At 34.7% G+C, this 24002-nt stretch overlaps 1 protein-coding gene across 1 annotated transcript; it reads left to right on the top strand.

Annotated features, from left to right (window-relative positions):
• Window positions 1-2281: 2281 nt before the first annotated feature.
• On the top strand, window positions 2282-23101 carry LOC125680999 (vesicular glutamate transporter 2.2-like). Its single transcript, XM_056155288.1, has 11 exons — window positions 2282-2904; window positions 4884-5026; window positions 9102-9216; window positions 10156-10243; window positions 10945-11031; window positions 19509-19642; window positions 20489-20638; window positions 21811-21943; window positions 22058-22168; window positions 22323-22444; window positions 22706-23101. Exons 1-11 carry the CDS (start codon window positions 2761-2763, stop codon window positions 22943-22945), a joined length of 1467 nt encoding a protein of 488 aa, XP_056011263.1. The 5' UTR covers window positions 2282-2760; the 3' UTR covers window positions 22946-23101.
• The last annotated feature ends 901 nt before the right edge of the window (window positions 23102-24002 follow it).

Below are 24002 nucleotides of genomic sequence, written 5' to 3'. Positions count from 1 at the left end.
ATACATTACAGGACTTACATGTAAATATAGAAGTGTTTAGGCTTAATGTAATCCATACATTACAAGACTTACATATAAATATAGAAGTGTTTAAGCTCACTGTAATCCATACATTACAAGCCTTATATGTAAATATAGAAGTGTTTAAGCTTACTGTAATCCATACATTACAAGCCTTATATGTAAATATAGAAGTGTTTAGGCTCACTGTAACTCATACATTATAATCCTTACATGTAAATATAGAAGTGTTTAGGCTCACTGTAATCCATACATTACAAGTCTTATATGTAAATATAGAAATGTTTAAGCTCACTGTAATCCATACATTGCAAGCCTTACAGGTGTACATGTAAATATAGAAGTTTTTAGAATCACTATAACCTATACACTACAAGTCTTACATGTAAATATAGAAGTGTTTAAGCTCACTGTAATCTATACATTACAGGACTTACATGTAAATATAGAAGTGTTTAGGCTTAATGTAATCCATACATTACAAGACTTACATATAAATATAGAAGTGTTTAAGCTTACTGTAATCCATACATTACAAGCCTTATATGTAAATATAGAAGTGTTTAAGCTCACTGTAATCCATACATTACAAGTCTTATATGTAAAAATAGAAGTCTTTAGGATCACTGTAACTCATACATTACATGCCTTATATGTAAATATAGGAGTGTTTAGGCTCACTGTAACCCATACATTACAAGCCTTATATGTAAATATAGAAGTGTTTAAGCCCACTGTAATCTATACATTACAAGACTTACATGTAAATATAGAAGTGTTTAGACTCACTGTAATCCATACACTACAATCCTGACATGTAAATATAGAAGTGTTTAAGCTTACTGTAATCCATACATTACAATCCTTACATGTAAATATAAAAGTGTTTAGGTTCACTATAACCCAGACATTACCAGACTTATATGACTTTTAAGAAACATTGCGGTAAAAAATTCTTCACTGATTGGTTCATCATCACTAGATAAAACAACAAGGAACGACATTTTATCTGTTTATATCTATATTTTTATGCATTCATTAAACTTCAAACTAGATTTGGTTCCGTGGGGATCCGGGTTAAAATAGGTCCCTAGTACCCCTTGCTTGTCGTAAGAGGTGAATAAATGGGGAGGTTTTTCGGATGAGATCACAAAAATCGAGCTCCCGTGGCACAGCAGCTGTGGCACGATAAAGACCCCTACTTGCTCAAAGGTCATAAGCGCCTAGCATAGGCCGAAATTTTGCAGCCCTTCACCGGCAATGGTGACGTCTCCATATGAGTGAAAATTTCTCTCGAGAGGGACGGTAAACAATATACAATCAATCAATGAATCAAACTAGGTTTAGGTACTAGAATATCATACCGTTGACCCATTCGTTACTTTAAACAGAACAGCCAATAAACCCTTTGACCTTGACGACGCTCCATATTTGGTAAACATTACGCAGACAGGTGGTGCTAAACACCGGATCGAACTAGTTTGCAACTGTCGAGGATGAAAACAAGGTAATTTCAAATGAAATAAAAGCGAAAAGGTTATAATATCACAAAAATGACAAAACATGGGCACATGTGAAACAAACGTGCTGCAATAATATTTTAAGATATATGGAGGATATCAGTTAAGTGCAATACATAAGTTTTATCCATCAGGTTTAAAAAGTGTACAATATACATGTACATGTATTAGCAAGGATCTGCCAAGCAAACTTATATACAATGAGTTAGATAACAACAAATATAAAATGACATAAAAAGGGACCATATTATTCGGTTCAGTTGCCTCAAGATGTTACACGTAACTATGTGTGAAAATACGTTTAATTCACCTTTAAAAACCATATTAAAAATATACGTGTTCATATCTTTTAAAGCTAGTTTCTAGTTCCTTTACATAACAATTCATAGTTCTATTTGACCTTATAAATATATAATTTTGAGCTAATAGGATATGTATAACTTTCACGAACAAGGAACATCTTTAGAGCACGGTTAAATTATCCCGGAAACGGTTCGACTTGTCAATTACATGTGTATTACATATGATGGACAGGACGTTCTGGTGAGAAGCTTCTCTGTCCTGACTTATGTAATGTAGTGAATATCCTGTTTTACATTTAGTACTTGAGTGATCGGGAAATGACGGTATCGAGACACCATCACTTAGGATCCCCGAGATCTCCCGTCGTGAGTCTGCAACCAGTTCCTTTAGCCGTGGAAGGTTATTCGTTTTTTGGGGGTTTTTTTCATGTTATAACGCATAAATGAAATAGACAAACCATTCAACACGTGTTAAATCATCACACATTGCGTCAAATCAACAGGTGGCGACATATTAAAAAAATATTTTGCATCCGTTTGAGACAGTCGACAAATCCTCTTTCTCAATAGACTCTCCCCCTCATATAAGTACCTTATTGGGTAACTAATTAACAAATTGTAGGCTAATGACTGCGGAACCGTGGCGTACTGAAGTTTTGCTTACTAAGTGTTATCGTCATTCGTGGTGGAGATCTCCGAGTTTTGTGAGCGCTGTGATATTTACCAATTCAATGGTCCATTGATTTCGTGATCCCCGAGTTTTGTGAGCGGTATCTCGGTGCGTCCATTGATTCCGTACCGTGACCCCCGTGTTTTGTGAGCGCTTTCCCTGGGTGTCTTTTGATTTCGTACCGTGACCCCCTGAGTTTTGTGATCGTTATTCGGGGGTGTCGTTTGATGTTGAATAGTGACTCACCATGGAGATCCCCCGGAGATTCGTGGTCGTTATAATGGGATTTTTTGGACTTTTGTGCACGTATTCTCTGAGAACGTGTTTCTCTTTAGTCATGGTGCACGTCCTTCGTAGAGATTTGTCTCAAACAAACTTCCCCTTCAAGGAGGTAAGTGTTAACACTAAATAGATTGTAATGGAAAAAATGTATGTTGTAATGATAAAAAAGATAATTGAAACAAAAGTTGTGTTTTACAAAGAAATAACTGTGATATTTACCAATTCAATGGTTTCTGTGAACACAATAAAAATAGATATTTCCTCCGTTAGAGAAATAATTTTCTGGTGTAATTTTCATGCTTAAATGGTAGGGATACTTAATTCAGGACAGACAATTTTACATTAGTAAAGTAGAAATTGTGCCAATGTCCTTTGATGAAAATATCATAGTAAATTACTATGGATTTCTGATTTACATAAGGTCTTTAAAGAATGTACGTTAATTGTAGAACAAGACAACAGGAACAGGGTTTTAATTTCTTGAGATGAAAATTTTAAAACTTGCAAGGAGTGCATCATACACATCTCCTATTGATTGAGTTGTTGATGGATAATCAAATCCATTCCAGTATGGTAATAAAACACAATATGTTGTATTGAAAGGTAGACCTGTGAAAATCGAAGCATGTAAATCCTACAAGGCTTATTATCAAACGCTGATTCTGATGATCTTTATCAAGAAAACTTTGGCATGTGGTACGCATACATTGGATACACATCCTGAGATTGATCACTGTTCGTTATCTTCACCTTTCATCCTCGCATATCTCAAGGTCTACATTCTGTGTTTAGCGCAATAAAACACACACACGACGAAGATACACTCAATAAATCACCGGTCATTTACATTGAAATGCTTTGATTTCTAAAACTTTATATTAAGTAATCAACCGCGATACATGTTGCAGTACTTTAAATCGTCATATACTCCTGTTAGTCGTATTATATATCATAATAATAATATAATTATAAGGCCTTTATTTATCCTGGATAACATAGTTAGCGATAGAGCTAGTTTTCAATATGGCCCTGCATATAACACATGTTTTAGCAAAATAAACATAGATTAAAATAAGTAAAATAGCGTACATATAAACTTAGAAAATAATTATGAAGGTGAGATATATAGGAACAAAATGAAGCTTAAAAAGTTTGGTGATGATTTCTAAGATAATTTCTCTTAAAACACACTACACTTGTTGGGTGTCTTTTATCTTCGCTAAAGGCATTCCACATAGTTCTCCCTGAAACGCTGAGAGATCTTCTCAAATATTCAGTTTTTGCCCTGGGTACATACAATATATTTGAATTAGAATTTCTATTTGTCTCTGACTGACTTCTGATGCATATTTAATAACATTTAAATAATTTGGCATTAAACCATGTAAAACTTTATACACTAAAATGACTTTTATATAGACAATTAAAAATAATTTGATAGAGGCAACCAGTTAAGTTGTGTAAACATGGCATTAGATGGTGTTTCTAATTTCTGATGTTTAGAATGACCCTTACAGCTCGTTTTTGCAATATAAAAAGCTTATTCTCATTTTCAGCATTTCTTGGATTGCTCCATATAGTGTACATGTAACTATGTAAAATGTGGAAAAATCATAGTATTAAAAATCTTCAACAGCGCATCGTTTGACATAAAATATCTTATTCTTTTAAAAATGCCAACTCTCTTGGAAATATTGTTTATTTTGAGTTATTCTGTATATGTAAATGTTGAGAAATTTTAGCGTAGGAGAGAATGTTTATTCTAGAATAAAAGCAGATCTGCTTATTGAATAATAGGAGAACGAGAAATTACTATAAAATTAATTGTACCAACATAACCAACCCCCGTTGTTCCGTTTGTAAAATAAACGTAATATGTAACAATTACAGAATTATAATCCTTATAAGAGCAACTGACCTTAGAAAGCATTTTATCGATCTACATGTATAAACAATTTTTCTCGCCATAGATAAATACCATTACACACAATAGATAGAGTCATTGTCAAACTTTCTGAATTTTTTTTTATTTTGGTGACTAATCTAAACATCTAATCATCTTATTAGTGTTGTCTTATCTTTACACAGTGCACGATCAACGGAACAAGCATGGATCTTCACCTGCCTTGGAACCCGTCCTACACACAATACTTTAACTCGGCATTTTTCATTGGGTATTTCCTCACTCAGCTGCCTGGAGGGTATCTCGCTGCACGATTCTCATCTTCAAGGTAAAAGAGACGCAATGCCTCCTTATTATTTCTAAAGTCTTCAATGATACATATACATAGATAAAATTATTTCTATGATATACCTAACATGCAAAGAGCAAAACAAAACAAGTGAGCATGTTTAGCTATAATAATATATAATAATAATAAATAACTAGAAATGATCTCGTTGCGAGCAACGAATAGGTCTTCCGTCCAATTTCTGACGAGATAGGATCTTGACTGGGAGAATTTAATTAGTGAAGAACGACTAACCATGAAAGAAATAAACAAGTACATGTAAGACGTGATTTATCAATTATAAACAATTTCGGTTTTGTTTTATTCCCTTTCGAGTATCTCGGGAGTCCATAAAACGACTAAAAATTCCAAGTGGACCGCGTAGGAACCCACACTAAAAATTTCCATGAAAAATACTGAGTTTTTGGACAACTTCCGGTTTCGAACAACCAACTTCCGGTGGAAATGGCATGACTTATTACACTCTTTTAAATAATGTAATGAGCATTAGAATTTCAAAAAATGAAAATTTACATATTTTTATGGTACTTCAGCGGATGACGGAAGTGACGGCAAGAAAAATGAAACACGTATGTCACATCTACAAGTCACCATCTAACATTCCTGAAAGTTTCAAGACTCAATCTTTGATTATTTATGAGAAAACGCCTGGAGAAAAATACCCGGAAATCGTAGATATTTAACGAACGAAAGTGAATTTTCAAAAAAAAAAAAAAAAAAATTCACTATACTCTAAAGATGGATAATGTCAATTATATATGCGAAAATCATATCAAACACTTGATTTATAAGCAAGAGATAGGATAGCAAAGAAAGACCAATTCTTCGAAGTTTTTCTCTAAAAACCGGAAGTTGCTGGTTAAACTTCCGGTAAGTTCAACATTTTCTGAAACTCCGAAAGAGACCTAATTAATCAATGCAAGTTTTGTTTCAAAAACATAACTTTGAAATTTGATGTTTCTTTTGTTCACTTCCGGTGACGGCCGGAAGTGACGGATTACAATGATATTACAGAATTAAACGTCAATATCTATCATTTCTGAAAGTTTCAAGACTCAATCGTAAATCATTTATGAGAAAACGCCCGGACAAAATGTCACTTGAAGAGCGGAAATTCGGCCCTAACCCGTGACCGGAAGTGAATTTTGAAATAGTATTAAAGAGTGTCTTAGACATGGATGATGTCAATAATATCTGTAAATATCGGATTAAAAAGATGATCAATAGGCGAGATATACGAGAACAAAAAAAGACCAATTTTTCGAAGTTTTTCTCTAAAACCCGGAAGTTGTTGGTTAAACTTCCGGCAAGTCTAACATTTTCTGAAACGCCAAAACAGACCTAATTAATCTATGCAAGTTTTCTTTCAAAAGCAAAATTTTGAAATTTGACGTTTCTTTTCTTCACTTCCGGTGACGACCGGAAGTGACGGATGGCAATAATAAACCTTATTACAAAGTTACAAGTCACCATCTATTATCCCTGAAAGTTTCATGACTCAAATTTTAACCGTTTATGAGAAAACGCCCGGACAAAATGTCATTTGCAAAACGGAAATTCGGCCGTAACTTGCGACCGGAAGTGAATTTTGAAATAATATGAAAGCTCACCCTAGAGATGGATAATGTCAATAATATCTGTAAATATCGTATTAAAAACTTGATCAATAAGCGAGATATACGAAGACAAACAAAAACCAATTTTTCGAAGTTTTTCTCTAAAAATCGTAAGTTGCTGGTTAAACTTCCGGTAAGTCTAACATATTCTGAAACGCCTAAAGAGACTTTATTAATCTATGCAAGATTTGTTTCAAAAACATAAATTTGAAATTTGACGTTTCTTTTCTTCACTTCCGGTGACGACCGGAAGTGACGAATCGCATTGATAAACCTTATTACAGAGCTACAAGTCACTATCTATCATCCCTGGAAGTTTCAAGACTCAATCTGTAACCGTTTATGAAAAAATGTCTAGACAAAATGTCATTTTAAAAACGGTAAATCGGACGTAACTTGCAACCGGAAGTAAATTTTCAAAAATTGAAATGGATATATAAACTTCAGGTGAAAACGCATCACCCCAGAAAATTTGAAGCAAATCAATCGAGCCATCTCTGAGAAATGCTCTGCACAAAATCGGTAAGGGAAAAAAAGAATAAAAATAATAAAAAGAAAAGTGAAAAATCAACAATAGAATAATAGAAGGTTCTTCCGCTGAAGACGGAAGACCCTAATAAAGCCTTTATTTATCCAGTTTACATATTTAGCGATAACGCAGATATTAGTAAAATAAACACAGATTAAAAGAAGTAGAATACATATAAACTTAAGAAATAATTATGAATGTAAGATAAGTAGGAACAAAATGAAGCTTAAAAAGTATGGTGATAATCTCTAAGATAATTTGTCTTAAAACACACAGCACTTGTTGAGTTTCTTATATTTTGACTCAAGGCATTCCACACTGTGCTCCTATAAATGCTGAAAGATCTATAATATTCTGTTTTTGCCCTGGGTATATACCATGTATTTGAATAAGAATTTCTAGTTTGCCTCTGACTGACTTCTGATACATATTTAAAAACATTTAAATAATCTGGCATTGAACCATGTAAAACTTTATACACTAAAATGACTTTTCTATAGACAAAGTAATCTGATAGAGGCAACCAGTTAAGTTCTGTAAACGTGACATTAGATGGTGTTTCAAAATTTCTGATGTTAAGAATTACCCTTACAGCTCGTTTTTGCAATATAAAAAGCTTATTCACATTTTCAGCATTTCTTGGATTACTCCATATAGTACAACAATATGTAAAATGTGGAAAAATCATAGTATTAAAAATCTTCAGCAGCGCATCGTTTGACATAAAATATCTTATTCTTCTTAAAATGCCAATTCTCTTGGAAATCTTGTTCATAAGTGATTCTATATGACTTTGCCAGGACAAAGTTTAATCAATATTAATACCAAGTAATTTTGACTCCTGAACACATTCTATGACATGGTTATTTATCACTAAATTTAATTTTCGATACTTTGATAATTTTTGTGCCGATCCAATAAGCATACATTGAATTTTAGACAGGTTTAAGCTTTATTTATTTTCCTTGTATCATTAAATACCATGTAGGAAGAGAAGAAGAATTACAGTTACCATAGAGATTAGTGATCTCAAACTACAGCGGTCGTGGTAGTTCAGTGGTTGTAGGTTCGCTTAGTCATCGGGAGGTCGTGAGTTCGAGCCCCTTTCGTGTCATGACAGCGTCAAATATAAGAAGCGATTGCTCCTTCACCAAAAATTCTAGGCATTGTAAAGAGGGAGAGGGGGTCATATTTCTTTCGGATTTGACCCTAAAAGCGGAGATCCCGTGTCACGACAAGTGTTGATATGTTAGCATGCCCTCTTTCTGCTACAACCTCAGAGTGCTAAATTTATGGGATTTCACCCATAGCTGTTGACGTTTTGGTATGAGTGATGAAACTTTCTCAACGGGCCGTAAAACTAAACACTGATTGAATATAATATACAAAAACCAAGTAATGTAATATCATTACATTTAAAATGCGAAAGACCTAGGATCCAGTGATGAGGGCGATCTCTTCGAAATCTAGAGGTCTAGGGTTCGAATCTCGATCCCGACACTAGTCTAGATCATCCTGACGTTTGTGTATAGTCTGGATCATCCTAATGTTTGTGTATACACCGACTCTTAACAAACGACGTTTGTGTAGTCAGCGTATACTCAAAAGTCGAGATGACCCCAACGATCCCGACGCACCTCTATCCTTAAAGCCAATTTTAAAAGATAGAAAATAACCATTCCTTCACAATTTTCGTGAGGTCAGATATTCGTGGTTTGAGAAAAGTAATTATATTCGTGAGACTTGATTTCGTGCTTGAAGACTCGTGTTATTCTGTTCATGTGTCTTGTTGCAGGAACTACTTCTTCATATGTCTATTCCAATAAGCTTGCGGTTCAGCGGTGATACTATGTGATCATGTACAATGTATATAACACAGTTACGACAGCATCCGGATATTCATTTTTAGGATTTTCGGCGTGTCCATCCTCCTCAGCGGTATAATGGTGATTCTTCTATCGTTTGTGGTAGCATATGGACCTGCAGTAGTTTTTTCTATTCGTTTAATTCAGGGTCTTTTTGAGGTTTGTACCATTGTTGTGTATTTTTATTTAAGTTCTCTTCAGTTCACCATACTTACGTGTGGACAAAAAACTAATATAATTTTAAATATATTTTATTGAGAAACTCAACAGGATTGGGCAACAGGTATAGCCTATGAAGGCCCTCTCCCAAGCTTATATAATCTTTCATAAACCTATCATTGGATCAATTGCTGTCTGACGTGTTTCATACCGATTGTCAGGTTGTTCTTTGCACACTGATTTTGACTACGAACTACTCCATTTACCTGATCAAGACGTAGGGCTCACGGCAGGTCACATCCTATATCTTAAGCATCGCTTGTTGACCGGTCACACCTGCCGTGAACCCTATATCTCGATCAAGTAAATGAAAAAATCGGTAGTCAGAATAAGTTTTTAAAGAACAATGTAATTATTGGTATGAAACACGTAAAGACAGCATTCTTCCCAGTGATTGGTGTACTATTATAATAGAATTTCCAAAATGTTGACTTTAAATGAGACTGTCGAAACCTTTTAACTTCAACTTGTTTGTTAGTAGCCTGTCTCGATTTAAAAATTGATCATACTCAGAACATGCTCTCGCGCATCGAATAAGTTGAGAAACATACATGTAAATAACATGTGCAGATGATAATGGAATATTGCTACATAAATATTGGAATTTGATTAAAAAGAAGCTGGCATCATCCTGTTCGCCATAAAACTGTGTTGTTTACCACTGATACCTATCTTCAATAAAGCTTGTAGGACTCATATCTAATACCATCGAAGAGGACAAAATAGCTTGTAGATCACTGAACATGACAATAAAGCTTATAGACGTCATGTCAGTTACTATTGGACATAAGATAAAGCTTTACAGATACCATAAGAACTACTATTAAGCTGATACATGTAGTATTGAACATGGAAATAAAGCTTGTCTTTGTTTTGTAGGGTATGTCGTTACCTGCTATGAATGGTGTTCTATCTGCGTGGTCACTTAGTACAGAAAAATCAAGGATGGTCACGTTAACGTACTCTGGTAAGGATGTGCATCAGATGGAAACATTAAAAGATTGAGAGACAGGTAGAAAGATAAGATACAGAGAAATAAACAAGTATAGATAGATACATTAACGTACTCTGGTAAGGATGTGCATCAGATGGAAACATTAAAAGATTGAGAGACAGGTAGAAAGATAAGATACAGAGAAATAAACAAGTATAGATAGATACATTAACGTACTCTGGTAAGGATGTGCATCAGATGGAAACATTAAAAGATTGAGAGACAGGTAGAAAGATAAGATACAGAGAAATAAACAAGTATCGATAGATACATTAACGTACTCTGGTAAGGATGTGCATCAGATGGAAACATTAAAAGATTGAGAGACAGGTAGAAAGATAAGATACAGAGAAATAAACAAGTATCGATAGATACATTGATAGACAACGATATATATATATATATATATATATATATATATATATATATATATATATATACACTTTATTCCGGGGGCCTACGTGACTTCCGGAAGGTTGGTGGTCTCTTCCTAGGTATATTGTATCTGGGTTCTCTCTTCCACCAATAAAAACTAGGCACCACCATATAACTGAAAAATTGTTGAATGTGGCGGAAAAGATCAATCAATCAATCAATCAATCACCTTATTCCAAGATGATTTTGTATGTTTCTGATGTAGATTATTCAAACAGATGAACTGATCGTCTTTATAGGAGTGTATCTAAGTCCCGCCGTCGCATTCTTCATCACCGGTCTAACAACATGTTATGTCAGTTGGAACTCGAGCTTCTTTATCTTTGGTAAGCTACGTAACTTATACATGACATGTATCCATTTCATAAGTTCATTTGTCAGTATTTCATACGTATGTACATTTGTCAGTATTTCATACGTATGTTCATTTGTCAGTATTTCATACGTATGTCCATATGCCAGTGTAACTTTCTACTTCACCTGAGTCACTGACATAATCTTTTATTGATGTTTTGATTACATTGTCACCCGTCGTGCGTTAACAATTGAACGCTTTTATCTTCGTATTGATAACTACCATTCGCATTCTTTTCATGTTATGAAGCATTTTGTTGGGACAAGGGGGACCCAAATTGCAAATTTCAGGACTCCTGCACTCTAGTCTAGTCAATCTAGCAAATCACCTCAAAGTAATTGCAACAGAAACAAAATCGACGGAATTTAATAAACAAAAGCGTGATTAACAACATACAAAAAATCGGACAAAATCGGACAATGGGAAATATTTAAAATTTAGACTTAAATGTTTTAGTAAACCATCGATATTTTGTGGTGTTTACGGCACGCCGTACACGTAAAGGGGAGTAACTTAACTGTGACAGTCATCGGAATAAAGTTATACACGACGATCTAAAGTGCATGTAATAAAAAACGCGATTAAACAGCTTAACAGTTGTATTAAAAAGGTTAATTTAAGACCTTCTATATACATACAATATTGCTCAGCATCTCATATTCTTTACCGACTTCCATTCCCGGGGAACTTTCGCGAATAAAGCTTCAAAATATTTTGTTTGACCCTCTACTGAATTAATTTTAATTATAAAACACAATATTTACTTTAAAAGTTATGAATAATCAATTATAAATGAAATCTTAAAGAATTAGTGTCAATTTACAAGGGGGAATTACGGTTGTTTAAAAAAAAAAAAAGTATGGAAAGCCATTCGGGTTAAAAGTTTCAGTTATTTTGTATCTTCATCATTTGAGCAAGCGTTTTGTATTAAAAACTTTTATAAAACTAAGTAAGTAAAGTATTTTTGCTTTTCTTTTTCAAATTCAGGTTTGGGGAGTCATTCATGGGTAATAATAATGATAATAAAACATTGATAATATAAATAATAAAAATCAATGTAAGTAAACACTTGCGCATATAGTATCATGATTTGATGTTAAATCGAGTAGTTACTCTTTCTAATTAGTCTTGGGCCCACGACCTGCGGAACCATATCTCCTAGCAGCATGCGAACAGCGCGCTAGACCGCCCGGCCATTTATTCAAGACAAAACTTGTTTTCGATGACGATGGAATTCTCGTCACGCTGGCACACGATCATTGAGAATGGAAATGGGATACAGTTATTTATCGTAAATTTTAGAGGATCATACAAAATGCACATTGTGTTTGAAATGTCTATATATAAAGCACAGAAATAGCAACGAACTCTGAAATAAACATAACTGCCCCAAGGGACGAAATCAATGTCGGGTGAAAATTTAAATCCAATTAGTTAGGGGGAGGGGAATAAAAACTCCCGCAAGTTTCTGTCATCCGACATCGATTACACTTTAGTGGAAAAAGGATAAAAAACAAGCGACTGTTGAATACCACATAATATTTAAAACATATTAATGAACATTTAATATCTATAATGTACACTTTCATTTGTGAATAAACAGTAGAAAAGGTATACAGAGTGTTATTTATAATCGTACGTTTCTTTTCTTGTTATTCGATTAGTTTCAACATTTGTCATATTAAGTTTTAAAGGGGGTGGGGGGGGGTTTCTTGGTGAAAACTATGTGAACTTAGTTTTTGGTGAGACATTGAATTTTTGATCTTGCCCCTAAGTGAAGAATATCGTTAAAACCAGACGTCTTTTTAGAAAACGAAGTTTGTCAATCCTCGCCCATTCTACATGCATTCACAGGATGCGACACAACGTCAAGAATGTTCGGCATCGGAACAGGTCCTGTATAGTCAAAATGTAGACAAATCGAGAAAAAATTCTGTATATGATTAATTTTTAAATGGAGGCAGGCTACTGACAAACAAGTTGATGGTGAAGGTGTTTCAACTGTTTCGTTTAAAGTCAGCATTTCGCGAATTATATGGTCGTTATAACAATCTACTTTGCCAATACAACCTATCATTGGGTCAAATCTGTCTGACTTGTTTCATATAGATTGTTAGGCCGTTTTGGCACAATGATATTGAATAAGGGTAACTCCGTTTGCCTTATTAAGATATAGAGCTCACGGCGGGTATGACCGGTCAACAGGGGGTGCTTACTCCTTATAGCCCATAGGCACCTGATCCCACTTCTGGTATATCCAGGGGTCCGTGTTTGCGCACCTCTCTATTTTGTATTGCTTATAGGAGTTACGAGATGGATCACTGTTCGTTATTTTCACCTTCCTATATGAGGATTTCATAGAGAAAAAGATATATTCTGGTGTCGATGTCATATCGACTTTGTACGATGGAATACCATAGAGACACTTATAGGAGATTTGCTTTGTGAAGACTTGTCTAACACAATATCATTTTTATAAGTTCAGTCATTGCCACTAACTACTAACTACAGCTGCAGAAAAGGAGCACTGCAAGAATTTTTTAAGTCATAGAGTGGACTAAAGAAATGATTAATTTGGATCCTTCGAATTGGGGCTTATCACTGCTTTCAGGAATTCTTGTATCCGTTAAAACTAAATTACAAGTCGCGCCAGATAAACTTTTGAACGTTTTTCGCTGTAAATGCAAGGCAAATTGTGACACTAGCCGTTGTACTTGTAAAAACATGGACTGAACTGTACTGCAATTACTCAAATGATCACTTATATAATTATCAGGCACGTAACAATAATGGCTCTACACCTTTTATCATTACATGCAAAGTTGATAAATTTTTACGTACAGAGGTCGATTTTTAGACAGATTGGTTGCCCTCCCTCCTCTTTTTTTTTTTTTAAATAGCATTGTCGTGAACTGTACACAGTGGAAGTGTAAAATTGAACTGATAGAACAACCTTAGCCCCACCACCACCACCACCACCACCATCACACACCATCAAGGATTTTTATAACTTTGGATTAAAATTTACTTGTCAATTTTCAGGCAATATTGTGAAATTATCTTCACATCCCCCCCCCTTTTTACGATGCTGCGTGCCTGATTCATTTTGTTTTTAATTCTATGTGTCCATTGTTTTTAAAACAGATTACTCCTGAAATTCTCGGTATTAATTGCACAATAATTTGGATAGAACTAAACATCAAATACGGCTATACCCCCCCCCCCCCCCCCTCTTTCCCAAACTCTAGAACTTGACGAAGTGCACATATTAAAGATTTCTTTATAAAATCGAAGAAACTGAACCTTGTTTCGTCATAGATGTAGTACAAACTTTTAAAACTAAGCTTAATAAAGAATTTGGTAACGTAAGCTTTACTATACACTGTTTGTTTTAAAATACTACGTGTATTTATGTGAAACATAGGACCAGAATGGTAAGCGCGCCTCCAACTTCCAATGTAAGGGGAGTAACTGCAAAAATGTAGGTCATCTTTTACAGACCATTTTTGAAGGGGCACTTGTTTTGTGTTAACAGTTTATTTTAATGTATAAATCTTCATGTGGTAACTCATATATGCCTAATGGACAGGAAAAAGTATTTTCTTCCAAAATCCAGTTTTTAACGATTTTTGTTGGAAATTGAAGATTTCAGCCCAAAATTCGGCAAGGGAAAATAAATTTTGTTGCAGAAAAGTTTAGTTGTGGATTTGGACGTTTTATTCTTAAATTTATAAGATCACTGTCATCTCTTCTATAAAACAGTCATTTCCTATCATTTCCAGTTTTTCACTATTTTTGTTTTAGAAAAAGGTAGGTTTTCCTACCTAAAATGGTAATTTTCATATATATATATATATTGCCAATAATCTATATATCTTACTTGTTGAGCAGTTTTTAAAATAAATCCTAACTTCAATTTTTTATTGGTAGACTCCAATGTATGACAAAATGTGGGGGGTTTTCTTAAAATTTCAACCTTTAACAATTATATTCAAAAAAGCAAGATTTTACCCAAAAATTACAGTCAAGGAAAGAATATATTCTGCTGTAAAAAAAATTAAACATTTCCAGGTTGAAATTTGAGATATGAAACTTATTTTTACTGTATGTTACATAAAATGGACATTTTCTTCAATTTCCAGTTCTTAGCGATTTTCATGAAAAAACACATCCTTTTACCCCAAAATTCCAATTTTCCCATGGAAATACAAAAGCCGATTTTTAATATGTTGTTTGCATGTGTTTTCTTGCATGAATAATCAAAATTTCATTTCTGTTGCAATTAGTTTGAGGTTTTGCTCATTTTTGAGCTAGATTGACTAGACTACTCCGGGGCCATAAAACAACTGCCAACATTTGACTAATTTAAAAAAAAATCGCCTTCTCTAGAACTTCATAACTGTAAAAAAGACGAAGATAATAAACAGTGATCAATCTCATAACTCCCATAAGCAATACAAAATAGAGAGTTGAGCAAACACGGACCCTTGGATACACCAGAGATGGGATCAGGTAAGCATCCCCTGTCGACCAGTCACACCCGCCATGAGCCTTATATCTTGATAAGGTAAACTGAGTTATTTGTAGTCAAAATTAGTGCCAAGAACGACCTAACAATCGGTATGAAATACGCCAGACGGCATTTGACCCAATGATAGGTTGTATTGGCAAACTAGATCGTTATAACGACCCTAGAAATTGCGAAATGCTGACTTTAAACGAGACTGTTGGAACCTAAGCACCATCAAATTGTTTGTCAGTAGCCTGCTTCGATTTAAAAACTGTCCACAAGCAGAACAAGCTCTTGCATATCGAATCAAGAGATATAAACACCATATGCAGGTGAAAATAGAATATTGCTACATAAACATGGGAAGTTGACATTGGAGAAACTGAAATCATCCTGTTTGAGTTGAGTTGTTAGTTTGCCGTTAATATCTACTTTAAATAAAATATCTAAGTATGAAGCAGAAGTGCACGACTCTGTGGTGTCCTTTATTTTGAGTTCACAGGGATACATCGAATCGACATATGAATGAAAATTATTATTGTTAATAGATAATGCATCATTGATATATCTAAATGTCGAATGGAAAGCCAGGTAATATATTTTTTCTTCTCATGTACAAGTAGAAGTTTTTGAATAAATTCTGCTTCACAGGAATATAAAAAAATCTAAATACAGCGAAGTAGAGCAGTATCCACGAGGAAGAGGTTTTGACTCGAGGGTGGGTCCAAACTTGCAGTGTATATGTGTAAAACATTTAAATAATATCCTCCTTTAATGTTATTGATATTAAATTGAAACTATTTGGATATTTCGAAGAAGCAGATATACCTATGCAAAAATTGTACATGTACATTTCATGACCCTCGGGGTAATTGTTTTTGGTAAAAGGCTGGGACCGAAATGGTCATAGTGAAGAAATGCCTGTATCATTGGAAACACTTAATTTTGCTGATATTATGTTAAAACACATGAATGATTAGGAAGAGTAGAATGGGGTGTACCGATATTGTGAATTTAGCAACCGCACGGGTAAAAGTCCCAAGTCAAGGAAGAGTACAATATAATTATATACCAGGGTTCGAAATTAACTCATGTCCGTAAGTCCGAGACTAGTAAAAAACGTGTCGGACTAGTGAACCCTCTATAGCACTAGTCCGTACGGACTAGTGAAAATCCGGAAATCAATCTTGAATTGGTAAAGATTTTTAGCAATATTTGTCTAAGTCTCTTACATGTTTGAACTTATGGTTGATTACCTGCATGGTCAAGTGTTTGCATGACTAAGACAGTCTGATCTTCCAAACACATGGAGTGCGTTCGAGACCGCCGTTCTTCGAACGTGCACAAATTGTCAAATTCCTGCCGATTCCGAACACCGAGTACACATCATGAGAACGTGTTCTAGGTGCAAAAATTGCAAATAGTGTGGTCTGAGAACATGCACGTTTATGCGCACATGTTCTCGTCATTCGCAACTCTAACACAGTAGTTCATAACACTATACTATAGCTCATGACTTGGTCAATCGAGTGAATTTTATTGACTTTATTGATAAAATTTCGAACTCCTGTGACTCTAAGATCTGAGCACCAAAACAACAGGAACGTCGATCTCGAACGCACTTATGGACGTTTATAAAATGATTAACTTGGAGGTTAATATTGTATGCTTCTGAAGATTTTGAATGTGAAATAAAATATGGTGGTCTCTTTTTCTTCTGTAGGTGTCAGAAACTGAATTATTTGCAACTGTGATGTGTTTGGTTTCATTAAAATGAAGATCATTTTATGATATACTGGACGGACTAGTGAAATGCTTTGTGGACTAGTGAACATCAATAGTGACTAGTCCGTACGGACTAGTTCTTGAAAAAGTTAATTTCGAACCCTGTTATACTGTTAATTTCCATTGCATGTGTTGCCCCTTAGTCAGGGACAGGCTCTGATTGGGGAGTAGTGATACCTTTAACTAATACTCAGGTGATAGAAAGTGCCTGTAAGCCTCTTGCAATATATTTAAATGCAACCTATCATTGGGTCAAATACCGCCTGACGTATTTCATACCAATTGTTAGGCCGTTCTTCACTAATTTTGACTAAGGATTACTCCGTTTACATGATCGAAATATTGGGCTCACGGTGGGTGTGACCGGTCGACAGGGGATACTTACTCCTTCTAATCACCTATTCCTACCTCTGGTATATCCAGCGATCCGTGTTTGCCCAACTCTATTTTGTAATCCTTGGATTTGTGAGATTGGTCACTGTTCGTTATCTTCACATTTTCATGTGCATGAAAGCTGTTTGGTGCCAGGTGAGAAACTATTTTATTTTGGGGCCGGCAAATAAATTCCTAACTGCAACCACTGGTGTCATTTAGAAATTTCAGGCGGATGCAAGATACATGCAACTCTATAATAATTATATGACTGCTCTGAAATAAAATATTTTTCCCCAAATGGCACCGTACATATGTAAGCATGTTTTAGATGAATTTATGCGAGTGTAACTTTTGTTACTTTTAGATGAATTATTTGAGTGTGTGACTCTGAGAGTGTAACATTTGATACTGTTACATGTAACTATATGATAGTTTAGGGTAACTGTATGCTGTTAACTGTATAATATGTGTGTAACGTTGTTAACTGTATAATATGAGTGTAACCGTATGATATGTGTGTAACTTTGTTAACTGTATGATATGTGTGTAACTTTGTTAACTGTATAATATGTGTGTAACTTTGTTAACTGTATGATATGTGTGTAACTTTGTTAACTGTATAATATGTGTGTAACTTTGTTAATTGTATGATATGTGTGTAACTTTGTTAACTGTATAATATGTGTGTAACTTTGTTAACTGTATGATATGTGTGTAACTTTATTAACTGTATAATATGTGTGTAACTTTGTTAATTGTATGATATGTGTGTAACTTTGTTAACTGTATGATATGTGTGTAACTTTGTTAACTGTATGATATGTGTGTAACTTTGTTAACTGTATAATATGTGTGTAACTTTGTTAACTGTATGCTATGTGTGTAACTTTGTTAACTGTATGATATGTGTGTAACTTTGTTAACTGTATAATATGAGTGTAACCGTATGATATGTGTGTAACTTTGTTAACTGTATAATATGAAAGCAACTGTTAGATGTGTGTGTAACTTTATTAACTTATGATATGAGTGCAACTGTATGATATGTGTGTAACTTTGTTAACTGTATAATATGTGTGTAACTTTGTTAATTGTATGATATGTGTGTAATTTTGTTAACTGTATAATATGTGTGTAACTTTATTAACTGTATAATATGTGTGTAACTTTGTTAATTGTATGATATGTGTGTAACTTTGTTAACTGTATGATATGTGTGTAACTTTGTTAACTGTATGATATGTGTGTAACTTTGTTAACTGTATAATATGTGTGTAACTTTGTTAACTGTATGCTATGTGTGTAACTTTGTTAACTGTATGATATGTGTGTAACTTTGTTAACTGTATAATATGAGTGTAACCGTATGATATGTGTGTAACTTTGTTAACTGTATAATATGAAAGCAACTGTTAGATGTGTGTGTAACTTTATTAACTTATGATATGAGTGCAACTGTATGATATGTGTGTAACTTTGTTAACTGTATAATATGTGTGTAACTTTGTTAATTGTATGATATGTGTGTAATTTTGTTAACTGTATAATATGTGTGTAACTTTATTAACTGTATAATATGTGTGTAACTTTGTTAATTGTATGATATGTGTGTAATTTTGTTAACTGTATAATATGTGTGTAACTTTATTAACTGTATAATATGTGTGTAACTTTGTTAATTGTATGATATGTGTGTAACTTTATTAACTGTATAATATGTGTGTAACTTTGTTAACTGTATAATATGAGTGTAACTTTAGATGTTCTTTCATATCAAGGAAGCCTGGTGATTGTGTTTTCCCTTCTTTGGATGTTTTTGGTTTATGATAACCCGAAATCCAATCCAAATTTGTCTGAGAAGGAGAGGAGCTTCTTTGACAGAGATGGACGATGTAAAACTTCGAAAGACACGGTAAAATACATACATTTCCAATGTTTTTGCCTTCGATTTATTTACCAATTGTAATGATAGCCATTTCCTCACGATTGTGATAATGCGCAAATAAATCTTAAATTTGAATTTAATTTTTTTGATTATGCATGAGGGAATGAACTACAACACGTCACACCGGCTTACTGTTCATGCAGATTTATGACGTAAGCGGACGTGATGCGTCGCAGTTCTCATAATGTATTTTCGAAACTGAAATGTATTTATTAAATATACACTCTTTGCTCCTTATGAACAAATCATACCAGAGGTGAAATCAGGTGCCCAGGAGTAAGCATCCCCTTTCGACCGGTCACACCCGCCATGAGTCTCATATCTCGATCAGGTAAACGGAATAATCGGTAGTCAAATCAGCGTGTAAAGAGCGGCCTAACAACGGGTATGAAACATGTCAGACAGAATTTGACTCAATGACAGGTAGTATTAGCAACCTAGATCGTTAAAACAGCAAAATAATTTACAAAATGCTAACTTTAAACGGGATTGTTGAAACTTGCTCGTCAGTAGCCTGCTTTGATTTTAAAAGGGATCATACACAGGACGAGCTTTTGTGTATAGACATAAACATCATATGCAGGTGATTATGGAATATTGCTACATAAATATGGGACGTTATATTGCCGATATCATTTACGAAGCAGATGTGGAATACGACTTGAAGACATATTATGAACAACATCTAATTAATTATGCATGTATTCGAATGTTTTGAATAGGAGAAATATATCCCGGCACACAGAAAACATGGTCATGTAATCAGTCCGTATATCAACTATGTTGATTGCACATTTGTCACTGTTTTTATAGGTAAGGAATGTACCATATCGAAAGATACTGACGTCACTACCGGTTTCCGCAGTATTTGTGGGGAATTTTTGCAGGAATTGGATTTTCTCAATGCAGGTGTCTCAGCTTCCTCAGTATTTTGCTGACGCATATGGAATGAATGTCGCCAGTGTATGTAATTCTTAAGAATATTGAATTTGGAGACAGAAATGTCTACGTAATGTCACACCATATGATGACAAACTTAGATGAGGTTGATATTGTCATAATTTTGGAGTTTCACTAATTCTGTTTATTTGTTTATCTTGTATGCATGCTCAGCATTTATTGCTCTATACTGTTATCACAATGGGTAACGGGATAGGTTTGTCAGCGTCCTACACTAGTGGTCGCCGATGTTCTCATGGGAATATAAGGGTTCATTGTTTATATTCCTGATTAAGGTTAGCCATTATCGGTGCTTTATGATTTTGGCTGGGAACCTTGAAGTTTGAGGGGCATGCCCAAGTTTGAGTCAGCTCTGTATTGGAGTTTAATACAGATGGATGTCAGTTCTGCTCCGTAAGCAGATGGACTGATGGTATATTGAACTTCAATTATTTGAAGTTGTTCAACATAAATGTTGTGTGTAAATATGTGTATATTTGTAAATAAACTGTAAATATAACAACTGCCTTATTCTTGGACATTAGCACGTTACAATTTTGGTGGCAGCGGTGGGATCATTATTACAAGTGATATGGCAGAAAATTTAGATACCCCAACTGTGCTATTAGGAATAAGACGTAATAGGTCAGATACAGGAATAGGGACGATGACATCCACCCCTCATGAGATCCAGCGTATAGAAAGAGGATGTGCAGCGCTTGATCGAGAAATACGCAATACTACAGCGGCACTTAGGAACAATAGTTACAATGATGATCATCAAAGTAACAGGGATTTAATGAAACCTTTAGTACGTCCAGCTGCATATGATGGGTCTGAGCCGTGGGATGATTATAAAGTCCAGTTTGAACTCGTGGCGGAGATAAATGGATGGGACGACATAAGGAAGTCCATGTTCTTAGCGTCCTCGTTAAGGGGTGCTGCACAAGGAGTGTTAGCTGATCTGGAACCAGGGAAACGACGTTCCTATGTTGAATTGTCAACTGCACTAAGTCGCCGTTTTGGATCCGAGAACAGAACTGAACTGTTCCGAGTTCTGCTAACACTCCTTGTGCAGCAATATTCATGTATTTCATGAAATTACAATGGAACTGCATGTGTTACAAATAAAAGTTATTCAATTTTTTTTTTATATCGGGAACAAAAACTACATTTGATATCATTGGAATTTGCAGATAGGATTTCTTTCCGCACTGCCGGACATTTTGATGGTCATAGTGGTCGTTGCAGGAGGCATTTTGATAGATAAAATCATTACGACTGGAAAAGTCAGCACCACTGTCGGCAGAAAAATTGCACAATGTTCTGGTATTACGATATTTTTTCTTGTTAGTTTTCACATATTTTTTATGATATTCTTTTTTATATTTTTTTTAAATCGTTTTTTGTCTTATAAGAGTGGTAATTACATGTACATTTAAGGTTTTGGGATCGAGTCTTTGTGCGTGCTTAGTTTGGTATTCATTAGAGATTTTAGACTGGCAGTTATCATTCTAATGATTGGGATTGGAATTAGCGGAATGGCAATGTCTGGTAAGTTTACAGAAATATTTGTCATATCAATTTGCAACAATATCAGTATTTTAAAGCTGATCGATGAAATGACATGCTATGTATCTTATGCACTTGAAAGTATAAAATTGGGCGAATTTGTCATCTATACACAGCATATTGTCTTCGCATATAGGCTACGTGGTCAATATCCTAGATCTGGCCCCACAATATGCTCATATTGTCACAGGAATTACCCGGATCAGCTGTATTGGTTCTGTGTTAAGTACCGCCCTAGCAGGTTATTTAAGAGAAGAGGTATGGAAAAAATAAATGATTTATTTCAGACAGAGGTGTTCATTACGTAACTGAGACGTCCCTTGAAACATAATCTATAATATTTATTTCATAATGTATTTGAATTGAATAATTGTGTTAATTTCATCTTAATGTAATCAGATTAACTCAACCTGCTTTAATTAATATTGTTTTAATTCGAGTGTATTTGACATCCTACTTTTATGCCGGAGTCTTCTTTGCTTTTATTAATTGATATCACAAGACTCTTATTGTTTTCAGAATATTGAATCTTGGCATAGAATATTCCTAATAGCGGGAATAATTCATATGTTTGGAGCAATTTATTATGGAATATTTGCTTCTGGTGAAAGACAGAGTTGGGCGGAAACAACGGATATAACGTCATCAGGAAGTACGGTTGCATTAGCATCATGCCCTGTTCATGAGTATGGAACAGTTTCACAAGACAATGATAAAGGCCTTGTATCTAGCACTAGAGAGTGTGCAGAAAAACGGTAAATCCCTGTGCATTTCCAGGTCCAACATCAGAACAGGAATTCCGATTTCTCTAGTGATTTACAAACTGTATAATTTTGATTGTGATGTGTTTTGGTGGTTCAGGTATCCGTTATTACCCTGGCGTAGTTGCCACAAAAATATAGTTGTAGAATATTTTACCGGGTTTTAATTTATATTTTTAAAATACGAAGATTTTGTTCATTAAACCCTTCGAGGATTTTCCACTGATGTCAACAGCTGTATGTGGAATACAGCGAATTTAGTAGCAATGGGGATCGTGAATGTATATCAACAAATGTGTGTGTGTGTGTGTGTAGGTGGGTGTGGGGGTGTGTGGGTGGGTGTTAACACGGACCCCTGGATATACCAGAGGTGGGATCAAGTGCCTAGGATGAATAAACATTTCTTGTTTATCGGTATCGGTCGCATAAGATAAATGAAGTAATCTGTAGTTAATATCAATGTGTAAATAAGGTCCTAGCAATTAACATGAAAGACATTAGACAGCATGACAAATGACAGTTTATAGTTGCAAACTATATCTTGACATCGACCATAGAATTTGCAAAATGCTTACTTAAAACGAGACTATTAAAACTCCACCATCAACTTATTTGTCATACCCTGCCTCGATTTTAAAACTTCTCATATGCAGAACAAACTCTTGCGTATCGAATCAGTTGAGAGACATACACATTACACACCACATGCAGGTCATATTGCTACATTAAAGGTGAAGATAACGAACAGTAATCAATTTTATTACTCCCATAAGCAATAGAAAATAAAGACCTAGGCAAACACGGTCCCTTGGACACGCCAGAGGTGGGATCAGGTAACTAGTAGGAGTGAGCATCCATTGTCGACCGGTCACACTCGCCGTGAGCCTTATATCTTGATCAGGTAAGCGGAGGTATCCGTTGTTAAAATCAATGTGCCAAGAACGGTTTACTTTCGGTATGAAACACGTTAGCATTTGCAAACTAGATTGTTATAACGACCATAGAATTTGTGAAATGCTTACTTTAAACGAGACTGTTGAAACCCCTTCACCATC

This window comes from Ostrea edulis, chromosome 2 (assembly GCF_947568905.1).
Source record: "Ostrea edulis chromosome 2, xbOstEdul1.1, whole genome shotgun sequence".
NCBI classification, from domain to species: domain Eukaryota; kingdom Metazoa; phylum Mollusca; class Bivalvia; order Ostreida; family Ostreidae; genus Ostrea; species Ostrea edulis.
Note: the sequence above shows the minus strand (reverse complement) of the source record. Positions and strands in the feature narration are given on the sequence as shown.